The sequence below is a fragment of the Cydia fagiglandana genome, chromosome 19 (genome assembly GCF_963556715.1).
Source record: "Cydia fagiglandana chromosome 19, ilCydFagi1.1, whole genome shotgun sequence".
Classification (NCBI taxonomy): domain Eukaryota; kingdom Metazoa; phylum Arthropoda; class Insecta; order Lepidoptera; family Tortricidae; genus Cydia; species Cydia fagiglandana.
The window spans coordinates 6,232,975-6,248,736 of record NC_085950.1 but is presented as its reverse complement, the minus strand read 5'-3'; the positions used below and the strand labels follow the sequence as shown (position 1 = coordinate 6,248,736).

Genomic DNA, 15,762 nt, shown 5'->3' with positions numbered 1-15,762 from the left:
TGATGAATCATTTTCAATCCGTTCTTTCATTCATATTTCATTCAATGACATAGTTTTGTTTGATTTGACAGCTAGTTCGTCGTATTTGTTTCGATACTACCTATCCAACGAAAAGTAGCTTTGTTTTGTGCAAATACCCACTGAATCCGATGCAGGATTGCAATTAGCAATGACGCTGGGTCAATTTGAGAACGTTGGAGCTTTTATACGGAGTTGCAATGGGGCTACGTTGCGTTACGACCAAGCATGTTTGGAAATCATTACAACGGAGCCAATAAGTTTTATGAGCCAGTATGAAGAATGCCAGGACTGCATGTTGCTGCCGACTGAGCCGCTCGCAAACTCGTCGTCTTACGTGTTGAAGACCTTAAGTCCCGTACGCTACGCTATCGAGAATGGGCATGGCCAGATATGCAATGGTAAGTATTGTAATGAGATCAGGTTACGTAGGGGGGCAGCTAACCAGCTATTGTTCTCAAATGCATGTTGTTGCAAGAACGCGGTCAACCAGGCCTTTGTAAACATTTTTCAACACTAACTTAAGTTTGTAGTTCTACCTAAATCAATGTAATTTCAATCTGAATTTGTAAAATGTTCTTTGTTGTGTTGTCTATACATGGTTTATATATATCTATGTAAATCTGTTGGTGACTATTAAATATCTTATTTGGTAGAAAGCTAACAAGACAAGATATATACATACATATGACAATGGCTGTATTGGTGGTCCCAAAACCTAAAGTTTAAAAACTTGCTAATAGTTTACAGGACTTAACAAATAACATACAACCGTATATACATTTTTTACGGGACCCTATTACTAAGACTCCACTGTCCGTCTGTCTGTCACCAGGCTGTATCTCATGAACCGTGATAACAGTTGAAATTGTCACAGATGAAGTATGTCTGTGGGCGCTATAACAAATACAAAAAACTGGGCAAGTGCGAGTCGGACTCGCGCACGAAGGGTTCCGTATCATAATGCAAAAAAAAAAAAAACAAAAAAAAGCAACAAAAAAATGGTCACCCATCCAAGTACTGACCACTCCCGACGTTGCTTAACTTTGGTCAAAAATCACGTTTGTTGTATGGGAGCCCCATTTAAATCTTTATTTTGTTCTGTTTTTAGTATTTGTTGTTATAGCGGCAACAGAAATACATCATCTGTGAAAATTTCAACTGTCTAGCTACCACGGTTCATGCCTGGTGACAGACGGACGGACGGACGGACGAATAGTAATAGGGTCCCGTTTTACCCTTTGGGTACGGAACCCTAAAAACAGTATAAAATAAATATTTAAGTGGGGCTCCCATACAACAAACGTGATTTTATTGCCTTTTTTTGCGTATTAGTACGGAACCCTTTGTGCGCGAGTCCAACTCGCACTTGGCCGGTATTTTTGCGCCATTTTCACAGTACACCTGTCTACTGTCTATTGTCCCTCAATTGCTTTAATGTTAAGATATCCCAAGGGATAATTTCGCCTTTGTTAATTACAAATGCTTATTTTCCTGTTTTGTTTTCATTTTTGTACAATAAACTGTTTTAAGTAGGTACTACTACTAATATTTAGGCAAATACGGAGAGTGTATTGCCACCAATAAACTTGCACATTTGTTGCTATATTGGATTACAAACCAGGAATAGCATGCTTGCCATAATTCAATTATGAACTTGTTTATCTTATAACCTCTGGGTCATGACTCATATACATTTACATATAAACATCCCTGTTAATGACATATCTACCATATACTAATTAATCTGTAGGTATACAACATTTTAAATAAGTATGTTCCTTTTATGATAGTCATAAGGGGTCATCCATTAATTACATTACACGTTTAGGGGGAGGGAGGGGTCAAGAAAATGTGACATATTGTGACATGGGGGAGGGGGGAGACACAAACTTTGTGACGTCACTTTAACTTCATCAGTAACCGAAAATTTATTTGAATTATTTTATTCGCTGTACATTTAAATAACAAGTTTTTAAAACGATAATCGTTTTTATTCGTTTAATTTTCTTTCCTAAGCAGTTTTGGGTTATAAAATTACTAATATTTATATCGTCAAAAATATTTTGATAAAATATTAATAATACTCAGGTACTTACTTAATTCGATTTGGCGATTTCGTAGAAAAAATGTGACGTCACACTAGGGGGGAGGGGTTTGCCAAATGTGACCAAGTGTGACAAGGAGGGGGGGAGGGGTCAAAAAACCTAGAAATTCGTGTGACGTAATTAATGGATGACCCCTAAAGACTGGTTCCTAGGCCAATCAAATTAGATCCAAAACAAGCATTTTGAGGAATTAATTCCAAACAAGCTGAAAATCATTTTAATACCTTCATTTGGTCCTAAATGTGTATAATCTGAATTTGCTCCATCCCAAGAGGTCTGGATAAATTTTGGAACCTTGGGAGATACATTTTACCTTGGACTGACAAAGCCACTCAGTGTAGAAGGAACCCACTGTCAAAATCAATGTCACTTACCAGGAAGGTGGCTGTAAATCAGACTTTGGTAAAAAAAAATCGGATTTTAACACGATTTTACCAAAAATAATAAAATATTCTTAGTGGCGGCCATTTTTTACAATGTTTGACTAAGAATTCATATTAGGGTACTTTTCGAGTCGTAACTCGTAACGGGTCTTCTTGCAAAGATATTCCACCACATCGTCTGCCGTGGCGAAAACATGCAGGCGCGATACATATAGGTCGGACCTTAAAGACCTTAGAATGATAGAGAAAATGTTCCTACTTTCAAAGATATCTTATACATATCTTATAGCTCTTTGTAGTCTAGTCACAGTCACATGATAGTATGAGTCATATAACATGTAAACATTGCATATCAACTGAATAGTTTATTGGAGGTTATATGCAAATTCATACATAAATATACCACATATCTTGAAGTTCTCGTAGTTTATAGGCTATTTTACTAGATGTGATACAATTTGTGACGTTCCAAGCAAAAGGTAACGCGCCAAAAAAAACAAACAAACAAAAAAGCGCCAACCGCCATAAGGTACCTTTACCCGTGGGACGTCACATTTGTTTATTCGGTAAATATTCAGCAGTTCGAACCAAACTATTCGACCGAATAGGAACATTGAAAATATGCTGAATACCGAATATTGGCCCCATCTCTATAATAAACTGTCTAAATTTGCTCCAGGTTCGTACCAGTTTCTCGAGTTCGGTCAGTACAGCATCAACCTCACCGAGGTGACCAAGCAGCAATGCCAGCCCCGGATGACAGCGGAGCCGGACGCCGCCTCACTGCCCATCCTCACCGCTGTACTGATCCTTCTGTCCATGGCCACGCTGTGGTATGTGGTCAAGGGCATCGGCAAGAGGATCATCGCTGGGAGACTGTATGCCAGATACTTTGCTAGGTAAGGCATCATCATCTCAGCCATAAGACGTCCACTGCTGAACATAGGCCTCCCCCTTATGGGGTTGAATGCCATAATCGCCACGCTTGGCAGGCGGGTTGGCGATCGCAGTCGAGTACACCGAATTTGAAGGACGCTGCTGCCCGGCCACCGGTGGTCTTGGACGTAGTTTAAGGACATACCCCGGTCCCGGGTAAGGCATGCCTGTCTTCAATACAATATTTAAAACTTTCGTGTTCTGAACACATATTAAATTTACACACATAGTTGGTCAAACAGATTTTGTCAGTAGAAAAAGGCGGCAAATGTGAAAAATATAGGCGCGAAGGGATATCGTCTCATAGAAAATTTGAATTTCACGCCTTTTTCTACTGACTAGATAGACGGTGGGTCTATCGCGAATTTATTTTACTTACTTGGTTGGCGCGATGACCCAAAATGAGTCTTGGCCTCCAACACAAGAGCACGCCACTTTTGTTTTATTTTATTTTTTTACCTTTATTTACCGACCTTTCGACACGGGTTTCAATGGCGGCTAACTGATGTCCCAGCATAATAATGTGACAATAATTTATTGATAAAGTTAATATTTACGGAAATAATCGCTCCGAAAGAAAAAAAATGTGCCCCTCTAACTTTTGAACCATGGGTCCAAAAAATATGAAAAAAAAATATGGGAGCCCCCCTTAAATCTTTATTTTATTCTGTTTTTAGTATTTGTTGTTATAGCGGCAACAGAAATACATCATCTGTGAAAATTTCAACTGTCTAGCTATCACGGTTCGTGAGATACAGCCTGGTGACAGACGGACGGACGGACGGACAGCAGAGTCTTAGTAATAGGGTCCCGTTTTACCCTTTGGGTACGGAACCCTAAAAATCGTGAAACAAAAGCTTAGTAAATACTTTCAATGAAAACTATAGCGAACATGATCGGTCCAGTCGTTTTTGAGTCATTGTAAAAAAATCTTCTTCACTTAGTAATAAGACGTAAAAAGCGCTGCAAAGATACCTACTTACTCCCGCATGCTCTTAAGGGCCCCCCCACATCTAGCGTCTTTCGAGCGTCGGCGTCTGGTCAGCGCTATGGAAAAAGACGTCGCTGCGCAGTTGCGTCGACGCTGCGTCGATGTTGCGTCGAGCAGCGGCCATAGAATTGTAGACGCCGACGCTCGAAAGTCGCCATATGTGGGGGGGCCCTAATGTACATGATATGTCTAATAGCCCCCGTTTGTCCTATTTTGACAGAATGATAACTACGAAACCCTACAAAGAGCATGGCCCGACATGCTCGATTATTTTCATGTTAGCGGTACACAAATCAAAATATTGACTAAACTATTGCTTTGCACAGAAAAGTCACCATACTTTCTACTCGCCCCATCGGACTGAGATCAGAGTACCAAATGGGCAGCGCAGGGTAGGGAGGCATGACATCTTTTTTTTTTAGTCATGACTCCATAATGCTACCTCGCTAAACTGTGCTCATAACTTTTAATATATGTCTGCCTACACATACATATGCTGAAAGTGGCTTTTATGTATGCATGGATGTCATCTCATCAGCGCTTGTTCAAGTTTATAAACTGTGGCACCATAAACGCCATTAAAATTAATAGTAATATGTTTTCAAGCTTTAAATAAAACTTCATTGAAAACAAACTCTTTCTATTATAGGGTACATTTCACAAAACCATGAAAACTCTGCGTAGGGAGCGCCACTAGCACAAACGGTAAATAAACCGCCATCAATGCGTAACAAATAATCTGTATAAACTTGTCAAAAAACTGTTTAAGGCATAGTATACACGGTGGCTAATAAACTAATAAATAACTGCGTTCCCGTTGCCAGGGAGGTTTTGAGATTATACTGAGCAACTCTTTTACTATGGGACCCACCCCGAAATCGCGAAAACAATTTGGCTGTTTCATACATTTTGGCTGGTCCATTTTCTATGGGAGGGTAAATTTTTGTTCGCGATTTCGAGGTTGGTCCCATAGTAAAAGTTGCTCAGTATAATCCCAAAACCTTCCTGGCAACGGGAATGCAGTTATTTTATAGCCACCCTGTATAAGTTACTCTATGGTTTACCCAGTGGCGGATTTGCCCTAAGGCCAAATAGGCCCGGGCCTAGGGCGGCATAATAGCTTGGGCGGCAAATTGTGACAAAAAATTCAATGATGATAAGAAGAAATGCAAAAATGAAATGATAAGAAGAAATGTGCGGAATGCAATAAATAGAGAAGCATGGCGGGAAACGACAAAAAAAGGCCGAACAACGACCTCAATGACCACGACTGCTCTGACAAGAGTATCCGACTAAGAAGAGAAGAAGAAATAATTCAAAATGTAGTCAATATTATGGGTGCTGAGAAAGGGGCAGCTATAGGGCCTGGGGCCTAGGGCGGCAAAGACTGCAAATCCGCCACTGGGTTTACCGTTTGTGCTAGTGCTGCCTCTGGCGGCAGAACATTGCAGGGGCATTCCACGAGACTGTCGCTTACATAACGCTTTTGTCTTGTATGGCAGCTACCTCAATAAAATATGTGAATCTCGAGAATATACTGCCAATTTGTTAGCCATGTCATGAAATATTACCTGACCCAATATCGCTTACTCAGCATTTCCAGTATTAGAAGAATTGCGTTATGTAAGCGACAGTCTCGTGGAATGCCCCTGCAGTCACTACCGGCCCTCGTTTACGACTCTACCATACAAGTTTTTATTGCAGGGAAGACAACGAGTTGGGCTCCGAAACGCGCGTTCTCACTACAGAGGCGAGCGTGCCTCGCTCCCCGACCCGGTCGCGTCTGCGTTCCCTTGACATCTTCCGCGGCGCTGCCATCGCTCTGATGGTAAGTCATACATTACACATCGGCACTACTTTGAAAAAAAATCGTATCTTGTTCTGCCTGAGAATCTACTTGAGAGATTACCTGGCGATGAATGGCCCAACTGTGAGGCAAAGTAATCAAATGCAAATTTTGAGTTGTTTTCTTATGTTTACTGGTAGAATTGACTTTTAAATGACGATTTTGGATGATAAATATTTAATAACATTCATTTGGATTTGATTTGGTTTGATATTTTACATTTAATATTTGCTTCAGTTTGGTCTGGTGAAAAACTTTTTGCTTCACTCGGGGGCAAATTTTGTTCAACCCTCGTGCTTTGAAACCCTCGCATCGCTCAAGATTCCATTTTTCGAACCACTTGCTACGCTCGTGGCTCCATTTTGTAATCTTTCGCTTGCTCGGGTATCAATATTAGCACGAGCGGTTGAACAACAACCTTGCCCCCTTGTAAAACAAATAACTATTACAAATCTATAATTTAACAAAAGCGGTCTCATATTACGGCGATATCTAATATTACGGCGATTTGTCATAGAAGTACTCTTGAATGGAGTAGTAGGCTTTTTTTGATAAAAAAAAACCATGCAAAATGTTCTTAAAATGTTGTAAATTATTACAGTTTAAGATGGGTTTTGGGAGGTTATTATATAATTTAGGTGCCATTCCGAATACTCTTTTGGAAAGTAAGGCCCTTTTGAATGGTTTTGCGTATATTTCTCCTTGATGTCTAGTTTATGTACAGATCTTCGTGAACGCCGGCGGCGGCGGTTACGCCATCTTCTCGCACTCTGTGTGGAACGGCCTGACGGTGGCCGACGTCGTGTTCCCCTGGTTCGCCTTCGCCATGGGCCAGGCGCTCGTGCTGTCCCTAAACGCTCGCCTCAGAACCTCTCTACCAAGAATCACAGCTTTACAGCAGGTATAGTAGTCATGTGGTCTCTCAAGGATATACGGATCCCAACTTCTGATATCTACCATCTTCTCGCACTCGGTGTGGAACAGTCTGACGGTGGCCGACGTCGTGTTCCCCTGCTTTGCAGCAGGTATAGTAGTTATGTGGTCTCTCAAGGGTGATATACGGATCCCAACTTCTGATATCTACCATCTTCTCGCACTCGGTGTGGAACGGTCTGACGGTGGCCGACGTCGTGTTCCCATGGTTCGCCTTCGCCATGGGCCAGGCGCTGGTGCTGGCCCTGAACGCTCGCCTCAGAACCTCTCTACCAAGAATCACAGCTTTACAGCAGGTATAGTAGTCACGTGGTCTCTCAAGGACGATATACGGATCCCAGTTATAGTTCGTTTTTTTAGCATTAGAAAGAACTTCAAAGAAGGTAAGCGATCTTGACATGTCTTGTAATTGAAAAACGGTTTTTAAAAATCAATAACTATTACTTATGAAAGCAGAAGAATATAAATGATCGTATTAGATTCATAATTGTTACATATTTGCCGTAACTTATTTTTAAAATGTGTTTTTCAAATAAAAGACACATCAATATTGTTTACCTTATTTCTAATGCTAAAAGAAACGAACTATAGTTACATTACATCATGTACAGATCCCAACTTCTGATAGGTACTTTATTTCAGGCAACTAGTGTCCCATGGATACTATGCGATGCGAAACTTCTTCTTCTTCTAAATCGGTCCCTCACTGCTGAGGATCGTGACTCCGCTTAATAATTTTTCCTATGGCAGCTCTCCACTTCTCCCTGTCGGTTGCTTTGTGGAAAGCGTTGCTTAGTGTGATGTCCATCTGGGCGGATATTTGGTCACACCATCTCGTTGGACTTGGTCCTCTAGGCCGTCCGCCGTCCACCATGCGAAACTAGCATACTTACTTATTACAAAAGATTCATATATTTTAAAACTAAAAACTACAAAACTCATCATGTTTGCGATGTATTACGCAACCACGCAGTGTCAGGGAGCCGGCTGCGGCACCGCCAGAACTTGACACCCTTCAGCTAAAACTCGTTGAAGGTCGCTAAGAACGCTCACCTCGAGAATGAATGATTTAAAACTCGCATGAGTAAAATATTGTTGTTTAAAATAATCGAAAACGCAAAAAAATTAAGGCTCGAAGGCTTTTTAGGCTCGTACCCAAAGGGTAAAAACGGGACCCTATTACTAAGACTCCGCTGTCCGTCCATCTGTTCGTCTGTCTGTCCGTCACCAGGCTGTTACTCACGAACCGTGATAGCTAGACAGTTGAAATTGTCCCAGATGTATTTCTGTTGCCGCTATAACAAATACTAAAAACAAAATAAAATAAATATTTAAGTGGGGCTCCCATATAACAAACGTATTTTTTGCCGTTTTTTGCGTAATGGTACGGAACCCTTCGTGCGCGAGTCCGACTCGCACTTGGCCGGTTTTTTTTTGTGTTTTCCGTAAAGACCATGAACCACTGTGCACACTGAATTATCTATAGGAAACTATAACAATGACTTGTTTTCTCAGGTGGCCCTCCGATCCCTCCTAATGGCGATGGCAGGCGTGGTGCTCGGCTCCGTCAACACCTCGTGGGCCGGGGTTCGACTCCCGGGCGTGCTGCAACGCCTGGCTGCCATGTACCTCATCGTGGGGGCTCTGGAGTGCGCTTTCATGAGGACCAGCCAGAATATTACACCCGGTGAGAAACATCGTATTAACATTGATCTAAAATTATATTTTTCTCTAAAAAGAATGTAATAATTTTCTGTTCTTCATCAGTAAATCCGTTTCTTCATGTCTATCTCCGAGAATGCTTGAAGCCCAAATTTTTATAGGTGTTTAAAATACTAATTTTATAAGGTTTTTATAAGCAGTTACACACTAGGTAAATGGTGCTCTACGAATCTTAAATACTCAAAAATTAAAAGGAGGAGCAAATTTCATGTCTTTTATCTACTGTACCTAAATAAGTTATAAATTATATTTTATCTAATACATATAATATATTTGTATTATTTGTGTACAGGTCGTTCTCTGTTCCGTGACATCGCGGCCGGTTGGCAGCAGTGGCTCGCTACTCTCTCGCTAGTAGCAGTCCAGGTATGTTATAGGTACATAATTACCCTTAGAGGATATAACCAACGGAGACGCCATGTCTAAAATTTTCGGTACAAAATAGTCTGCCGTTTTTTGCGGGGGAGGGGCACATCAAATGTATTGGTACGTCATGTCAGATAAACGTCAGTCCATACATATGGTTGACATGTGGTTGACCATTGGCCGCCTATTTTCGACAGAGGGGAACGCCTGTTAATGGCGGCTCCATTGTTAATTACTCCGAGTAATTACCTAACCCGGTGGCTCCCAAAGTTGATTGGGCTCCGACCTACCTAACAAAAACTGCCAAATTCGGGACCCACCTCTTGGCCGTCTTAAAAAGGAGCATACAATATTATTGGTAACGCTCAGGTGCCCATAGTAGTTTCAGGGCCCACTCCATATTCGCTCGCGACCCATAGCTTGAGAAATGCTGACCTAACCTTTTGACTGGCCAAGACGTCCACCATCGCGTACGGTTTTGTAATTTAGTCAGTGTACCTAATTTAGACCTATACATTTTAATAACAAAACTTCTGTGAGACACAGACTTATTAAATATATTAAAAACGGGCACTCACGTATTTTAAGTCGATCAACGCTCGACATGTTTCACTCCGTACCGAGGGGTGTCGATAGGAGTATGCATTTTAACCTAATAAGGTTTACGATGGCGCGTTATCTTCTCGCTGTCGAAATGGTAAAACTAGCCAAGACGATTGCAAATTTGATTTGTCAAAATGAAGATTCAAAAGAATGGAACGAGAGACCTTTTTATAGGTTTGTGCAAGGATGTAATAAGCATGGTGTTCAAGGAGTTAGACATATAACTTATCGTAGATCTGCGTGACGCTGACCATCGCAGCCCCGGGCTGCCCTCGCGGCTACGCGGGCCCCGGCGGGCTGCACCTCTCCGCGGAAGGCAGGAACCTCACCAACTGCACCGGGGGCATCGCCGGATACATTGACCGGTATGCTACAGAATATAAGTTTTTACCAAAAATTAAATTTTTGGTCCAAGCTTTTATCGCTGCCTGTACTTTTCTTTCTACAGGCACCTTAACTCATCGAGACAATTCAACACGAAACATTAACAGAGTTAGGTTACATTGTTTTATCACCTATGGCCACCTCCTGTCTCCGTCATCAGATCGGCTCGATGGTATGGACTTACATATGTATGTAAAGTTTCCAATCCCAATCCGGAAAGTGGGTCAAATTTAACTTGCAATATTTGACCCGTGCTAAAATATGTTGCTATTCCACCTGTCCAATTTTTTTGTCTAATGTGCATTGCGTCTCAGTCTCTGACTGAGCAAAATGTGCGACGCAAATACATAATGGATAAAGAAATTAGACAGGTAGAATACCACCCATAGATAGTTACATACATTTCAAGTTATTAAAAATCTTGTAAATTATGCATCACATTCCGCCAAATTGTACTGTTTAAATTAATTTTCTTTACAGAATGGTGTTTGGCGAAGGCCACCTCCACAAATATGGTACCTTCCGCGACATATACCACACCACCGTCCGCCACGACCCTGAGGGTCTCCTGGGCATCTTATCCGGTCTGCTGGTGGTGCAAGCCGGTGCCCACGCCACCAGGATCATGCTGGCTTACAACCATGCCAGGTCAGTTACATAAGTACGGTACCTTCCGCGACATATACCACACCACGGTCCGCCACGACCCTGAGGGTCTCCTGGGCATCTTATCCGGTCTGCTGGTGGTCCAAGCCGGTGCCCACGCCACCAGGATCATGCTGGCTTACAACCATGCCAGGTCAGTTACATAAGTACGGTACCTTCCGCGACATATACCACACCACCGTCCGCCACGACCCTGAGGGTCTCCTCGGCATCTTATCCGGTCTGCTGGTGGTCCAAGCCGGTGCCCACGCCACCAGGATCATGCTGGCTTACAACCATGCCAGGTCAGTTACATAAGTACGGTACCTTCCGCGACATATATCACACCATCGCCCGCCACGACCCTGAGGGTCTGCTGGGCATCTTATCCGGTCTGCTGGTGGTCCAAGCCGGTGCCCACGCCACTAGGATCATGCTGGCTTATAACTATGCCAGGTCAGTTATTTATTGTATTTGAAGTGTTCCCCCGACTTTTTCAGGATACCAATATCAGATTCTGGGGTGATGGCAATGGGTAAGGGCCTTTAAAAAGACCCGGACTAGACTTTTCTCAAAACCAAGCATTTTGGAAAGTGCTATTTATTTGTGTGATGAACACTAATATTTGTTCCTGAGTCATGGGTGTTTTCTATGTATATAAGTATGTATTTATCTATATAAGTATATATATCGTCGCCTAGCACCCATAGTACAAGCTTTGCTTAGTTTGGGGCTAGGTTGATCTGTGTAAGATGTCCCCAATATTTATTTATTTATTTATTTATTTATTTATTTGGTAAAATAATGGCGTCGTTACAACTGTTTTGAGAAGTGGGTTTTTTCTATTAAAGATTATTATTTAGAATATATATTATATTGTATCGCTATTTTCTTTTTATTTTATTAACATTAAATGTAGTAAATCAAATATACTACTCCATTTTTTTCATTTTGGAATTTTGTAATTTTTAGCTCTTGTGTTCTTTTCCATCCCAATTGCGCTCTTTTCTAGACAATGCATCACAATGAACTTTTTTCCAGGGCCCGCATAATGCGCTGGGTATTCTGGTCCCTAGTCTTCGGAGCTACCGGCGGCGCCCTCTGCATGTTCTCCAAGAACGATGGCCCGATCCCGATCAACAAGAACCTATGGAGCGTCTCCTACTGCCTGGTGACGGCCGCCATGGCGTTCATGGCGCAGGCCGTGCTGTATTACATAGTGGATCTGAAGATGAAGTGGGGGGGTCGTCCGCTGTATTACGCCGGTGAGTTTTACTAACCTGTGGAGCGTCTACTGCCTGGTGACTGCCGCCATGGCGTTCATGGCGCAGGCCGTGCTGTATTACATAGTGGATCTGAAGATGAAGTGGGGGGGTCGTCCGCTGTATTACGCCGGTGAGTTTTACTAACCTGTGGAGCGTCTACTGCCTGGTGACTGCCGCCATGGCGTTCATGGCGCAGGCCGTGCTGTATTACATAGTGGATCTGAAGATGAAGTGGGGGGGTCCTCCGCTGTATTACGCCGGTGAGTTTTACTAACCTGTGGAGCGTCTACTGCCTGGTGACTGCCGCCATGGCGTTTATGGCGCAGGCCGTGCTGTATTACATAGTGGATCTGAAGATGAAGTGGGGGGGTCGTCCGCTGTATTACGCCGGTGAGTTTTACTAACCTGTGGAGCGTCTACTGCCTGGTGACGGCCGCCATGGCGTTCATGGCGCAGGCCGTGCTGTATTACATAGTGGATCTGAAGATGAAGTGGGGGGGGTCGTCCGCTGTATTACGCCGGTGAGTTTTACTAACCTGTGGAGCGTCTACTGCCTGGTGACGGCCGCCATGGCATTCATGGCTCAGGCCGTGCTGTATTACATAGTGGATCTGAAGATGAAGTGGGGGGGTCGTCCGCTGTATTACGCCGGTGAGTTTTACTAACCTGTGAGTGTGGAGCGTCTACTGCCTGGTGACGGCCGCCATGGCGTTCATGGCGCAGGCCGGGCTGTATTACATAGTGGATCTGAAGATGAAGTGGGGGGGTCGTCCGCTGTATTACGCCGGTGAGTTTTACTAAACTGTGGAGCGTCTACTGCCTGGTGACGGCCGCCATGGCGTTCATGGCGCAGGCCGAGCTGTATTACATAGTGGATCTGAAGATGAAGTGGGGGGGTCGTCCGCTGTATTACGCCGGTGAGTTTTACTAACCTATGGAGTGTCTACTGCCTGGTGACGGCCGCCATGGCGTTCATGGCGCAGGTCGTGCTGTATTACATAGTGGATCTTAAGATGAAGTAGGGGGGTCGTCCGCTGTATTACGCCGGTGAGTTTCACCATAGAGAAATATTTTTATTTGATTTTATTTTATTTATTAGGCACACAAAACAGATAACATTTATTACATATAATAATTATCTTTAGTACAGGATTTGGTTGGGAATGCCATCCAAAGCATGTATGCACATCATGAAATATATATTAGAGCGAAAACTACAACTATACTAAGAGACTTGTACCAAAAATTAAATTTATTGGCAAAAATTTTTTTATGTAAATTATGTATTATTCTATGCTTAGACGGACTCTAGCCGACGAGTATGCGTTAACGACCGAGGCGCAGCGAGGCCGTATAAATTTACTATTTTAAAACTTTTTTTTAAGGTCAAAACGCGCTGTTCCTCTACCTAGGCTCCGAGTTACTCAAGAAGCACTTCCCCCTCCACATCCACGTGCCCGCCGCCACGCACGCGCAGCTGCTGGCCACACACGCCTTCGCTATGCTAGTGTGGATCGCGGTCGCCATAGCGCTGCACAGGAAACGGATCTTTATCACGCTGTAATAAGGTTGGAAGTTGATTGGCAATGTTGGTTTTCAGTTTTATCCTTTAGCCCAGCGGTCGGCAACCTTTGAGCAGCCGAGGGCCACATAGTAGTTAACGGAGGTGAAGCGGGCCGTACTTTGTTGATATTTATGACTTGATGAGACATTGTCTTTTGTCACTATTACATACAAAATAGCCAAGGCGGCTCTCGGGCCGCAAGTGACAGATTCGCGAGCCGCATGCGTCCGCGGGCCGCAGGTTGCCGACCGCTGCTTAAGCCCATACATCAAAACTTGCCAAGAGAAATGCAATTTCGATTTGTCAAAACAAAGATTCAAATAAAAACATTGTATTCTATTCTATTCTATTCTAAAATTAGAATGGAATAGGAGACCTTTTTATAGGTCTCTGAGCGGCTAGACGGTACGATAGGATAATGGCGCGATTTTGTTGCTCATAGAAAGTTGATTTATATCGAGATTTAATAATAATATTGGAAATGGATTGAAAAAGATTATTTAGCAGGCCTTTTGAATATTTTCATTTTTATTTTAATAAATATTTTGTTATAAAATGTAATGATTTCTTGTATGAAATTGCAAAAACAATCAGTGAAAATATTGATTATACTGAGAACCATATTTTTAAAGTAAACGTCCCAATATTTGACACACTATTCCAATGAAAACTAATTTGTTACCCCCCCTTTGATTCACTGAAGATGTCAGCAAATGCGACAGTCAGTCGACCATTGGGACATTATAGGGAGGTTAAAACTATATATACCAACTTAATGCCCACTTGCACCACCCCACTAACCCGGGGTTAATCGTTTAACCCGTTAACCTAGTGTCACAGTGTACTAGTAACCATGGTACTCCAGGATTAGCCGGTTAACCCCGAGTTAGAGGAATGGTGCAAGTGGGCCTAAGTCATTTTGAATCTTAAATAATAGTAATTAAACACCTCTAGTAGATTTTCTCACAAAATAGGCTGAATATACAGGATGTCCCAGAATTCGACGTCAAGCCGTAAACGGATGATAGACCAAGTCATAACAGTTATCATAAAAATACAAAAAAAAATCCAACTCATGTTCTTTAAAAATTATGGTCACTTTAAAAATTCACTAAAAAATCCACAACCTGTAATTATTCAAAATTACACAATAATAAAAAAATTAGAATAAATTATGGAATTTGTAGTAACAAGAGTTAAAGAACCATTCCAGGGTGTGGATTTTTTAGTGAATTTTTAAAGTGACCATAATTTTTAAAAAAACATGAGTTGGATTTTTGTTTTGTATTTTTATGATAACTGTTATGACTTGGTCTATCATCCGTTTACGGCTTGACGTCGAATTCTGGGACACCCTGTATTAGATATCGCCTACGAAATTAGTCTTTATTTAACTGTAATAAGATGCATTATTACTTGTATAGAAACTGGAAATGAATAAAGGTTTGGTTTACCGGACGGTCAGATATTTCTTTAAATATTTAAGGCCTGGTATAGTCCGCATCTATAGTAGCGGGTGAAACAACGCGCCAAAACTATCTGTCATTCTAGAATACTTTTCTGCCGCCAGAGTGCAGCACTAGCACAACCCGTAAACCATAGAGTAACTTATATACAGGGTGGCCAAAAAATAAATGATGATGAGTATACTGAGCAACTTTTACTATGGCACCAACCCCGAAATTCGCGAAATAAAAATTTGGCTGTTTCATACATTTTGGCTGGTCCATTTTCTATGGGAGGATAATTTTTTTTGGCGATTTCGTGGTTAGTCCCATAGTAAAAGTTGCTCAATATAATCCCAAAACCTCTTGGCAACGGAAATGCAGCAATTTTTTTAGCCAATCTGTATATAAAACAGTTTTTAACATGTTCTCACAGATTATTTGTTACGAATAAATATGACATTGATGCATCGTGGCGGTTTGTTTACATGTGCCAGTGGCGCTCCCTATGCAGAGTTTTCCGTAATACTAATATTCCATATAAGAGATATAT

General features: G+C 42.1%; 1 protein-coding gene and 1 long non-coding RNA gene across 2 annotated transcripts in view; one reads left to right on the top strand and one right to left on the bottom strand.

The window, feature by feature from the left end:
• LOC134674007 (uncharacterized) overlaps nt 1-15,762 on the bottom strand; it is a 173,046-nt gene that overhangs the window by 62,721 nt on the left and 94,563 nt on the right. The gene's annotated exons all lie outside the window — the stretch shown is intronic.
• On the top strand, nt 47-13,930 carry LOC134673997 (heparan-alpha-glucosaminide N-acetyltransferase-like). Its single transcript, XM_063532052.1, has 10 exons — nt 47-419; nt 3,189-3,408; nt 6,141-6,264; nt 7,007-7,183; nt 8,731-8,902; nt 9,230-9,303; nt 10,141-10,271; nt 10,771-10,938; nt 11,977-12,200; nt 13,586-13,930. The coding sequence occupies exons 1-10, from the start codon at nt 170-172 to the stop codon at nt 13,762-13,764; spliced, it is 1,719 nt and encodes a 572-aa protein (XP_063388122.1). The 5' UTR covers nt 47-169; the 3' UTR covers nt 13,765-13,930.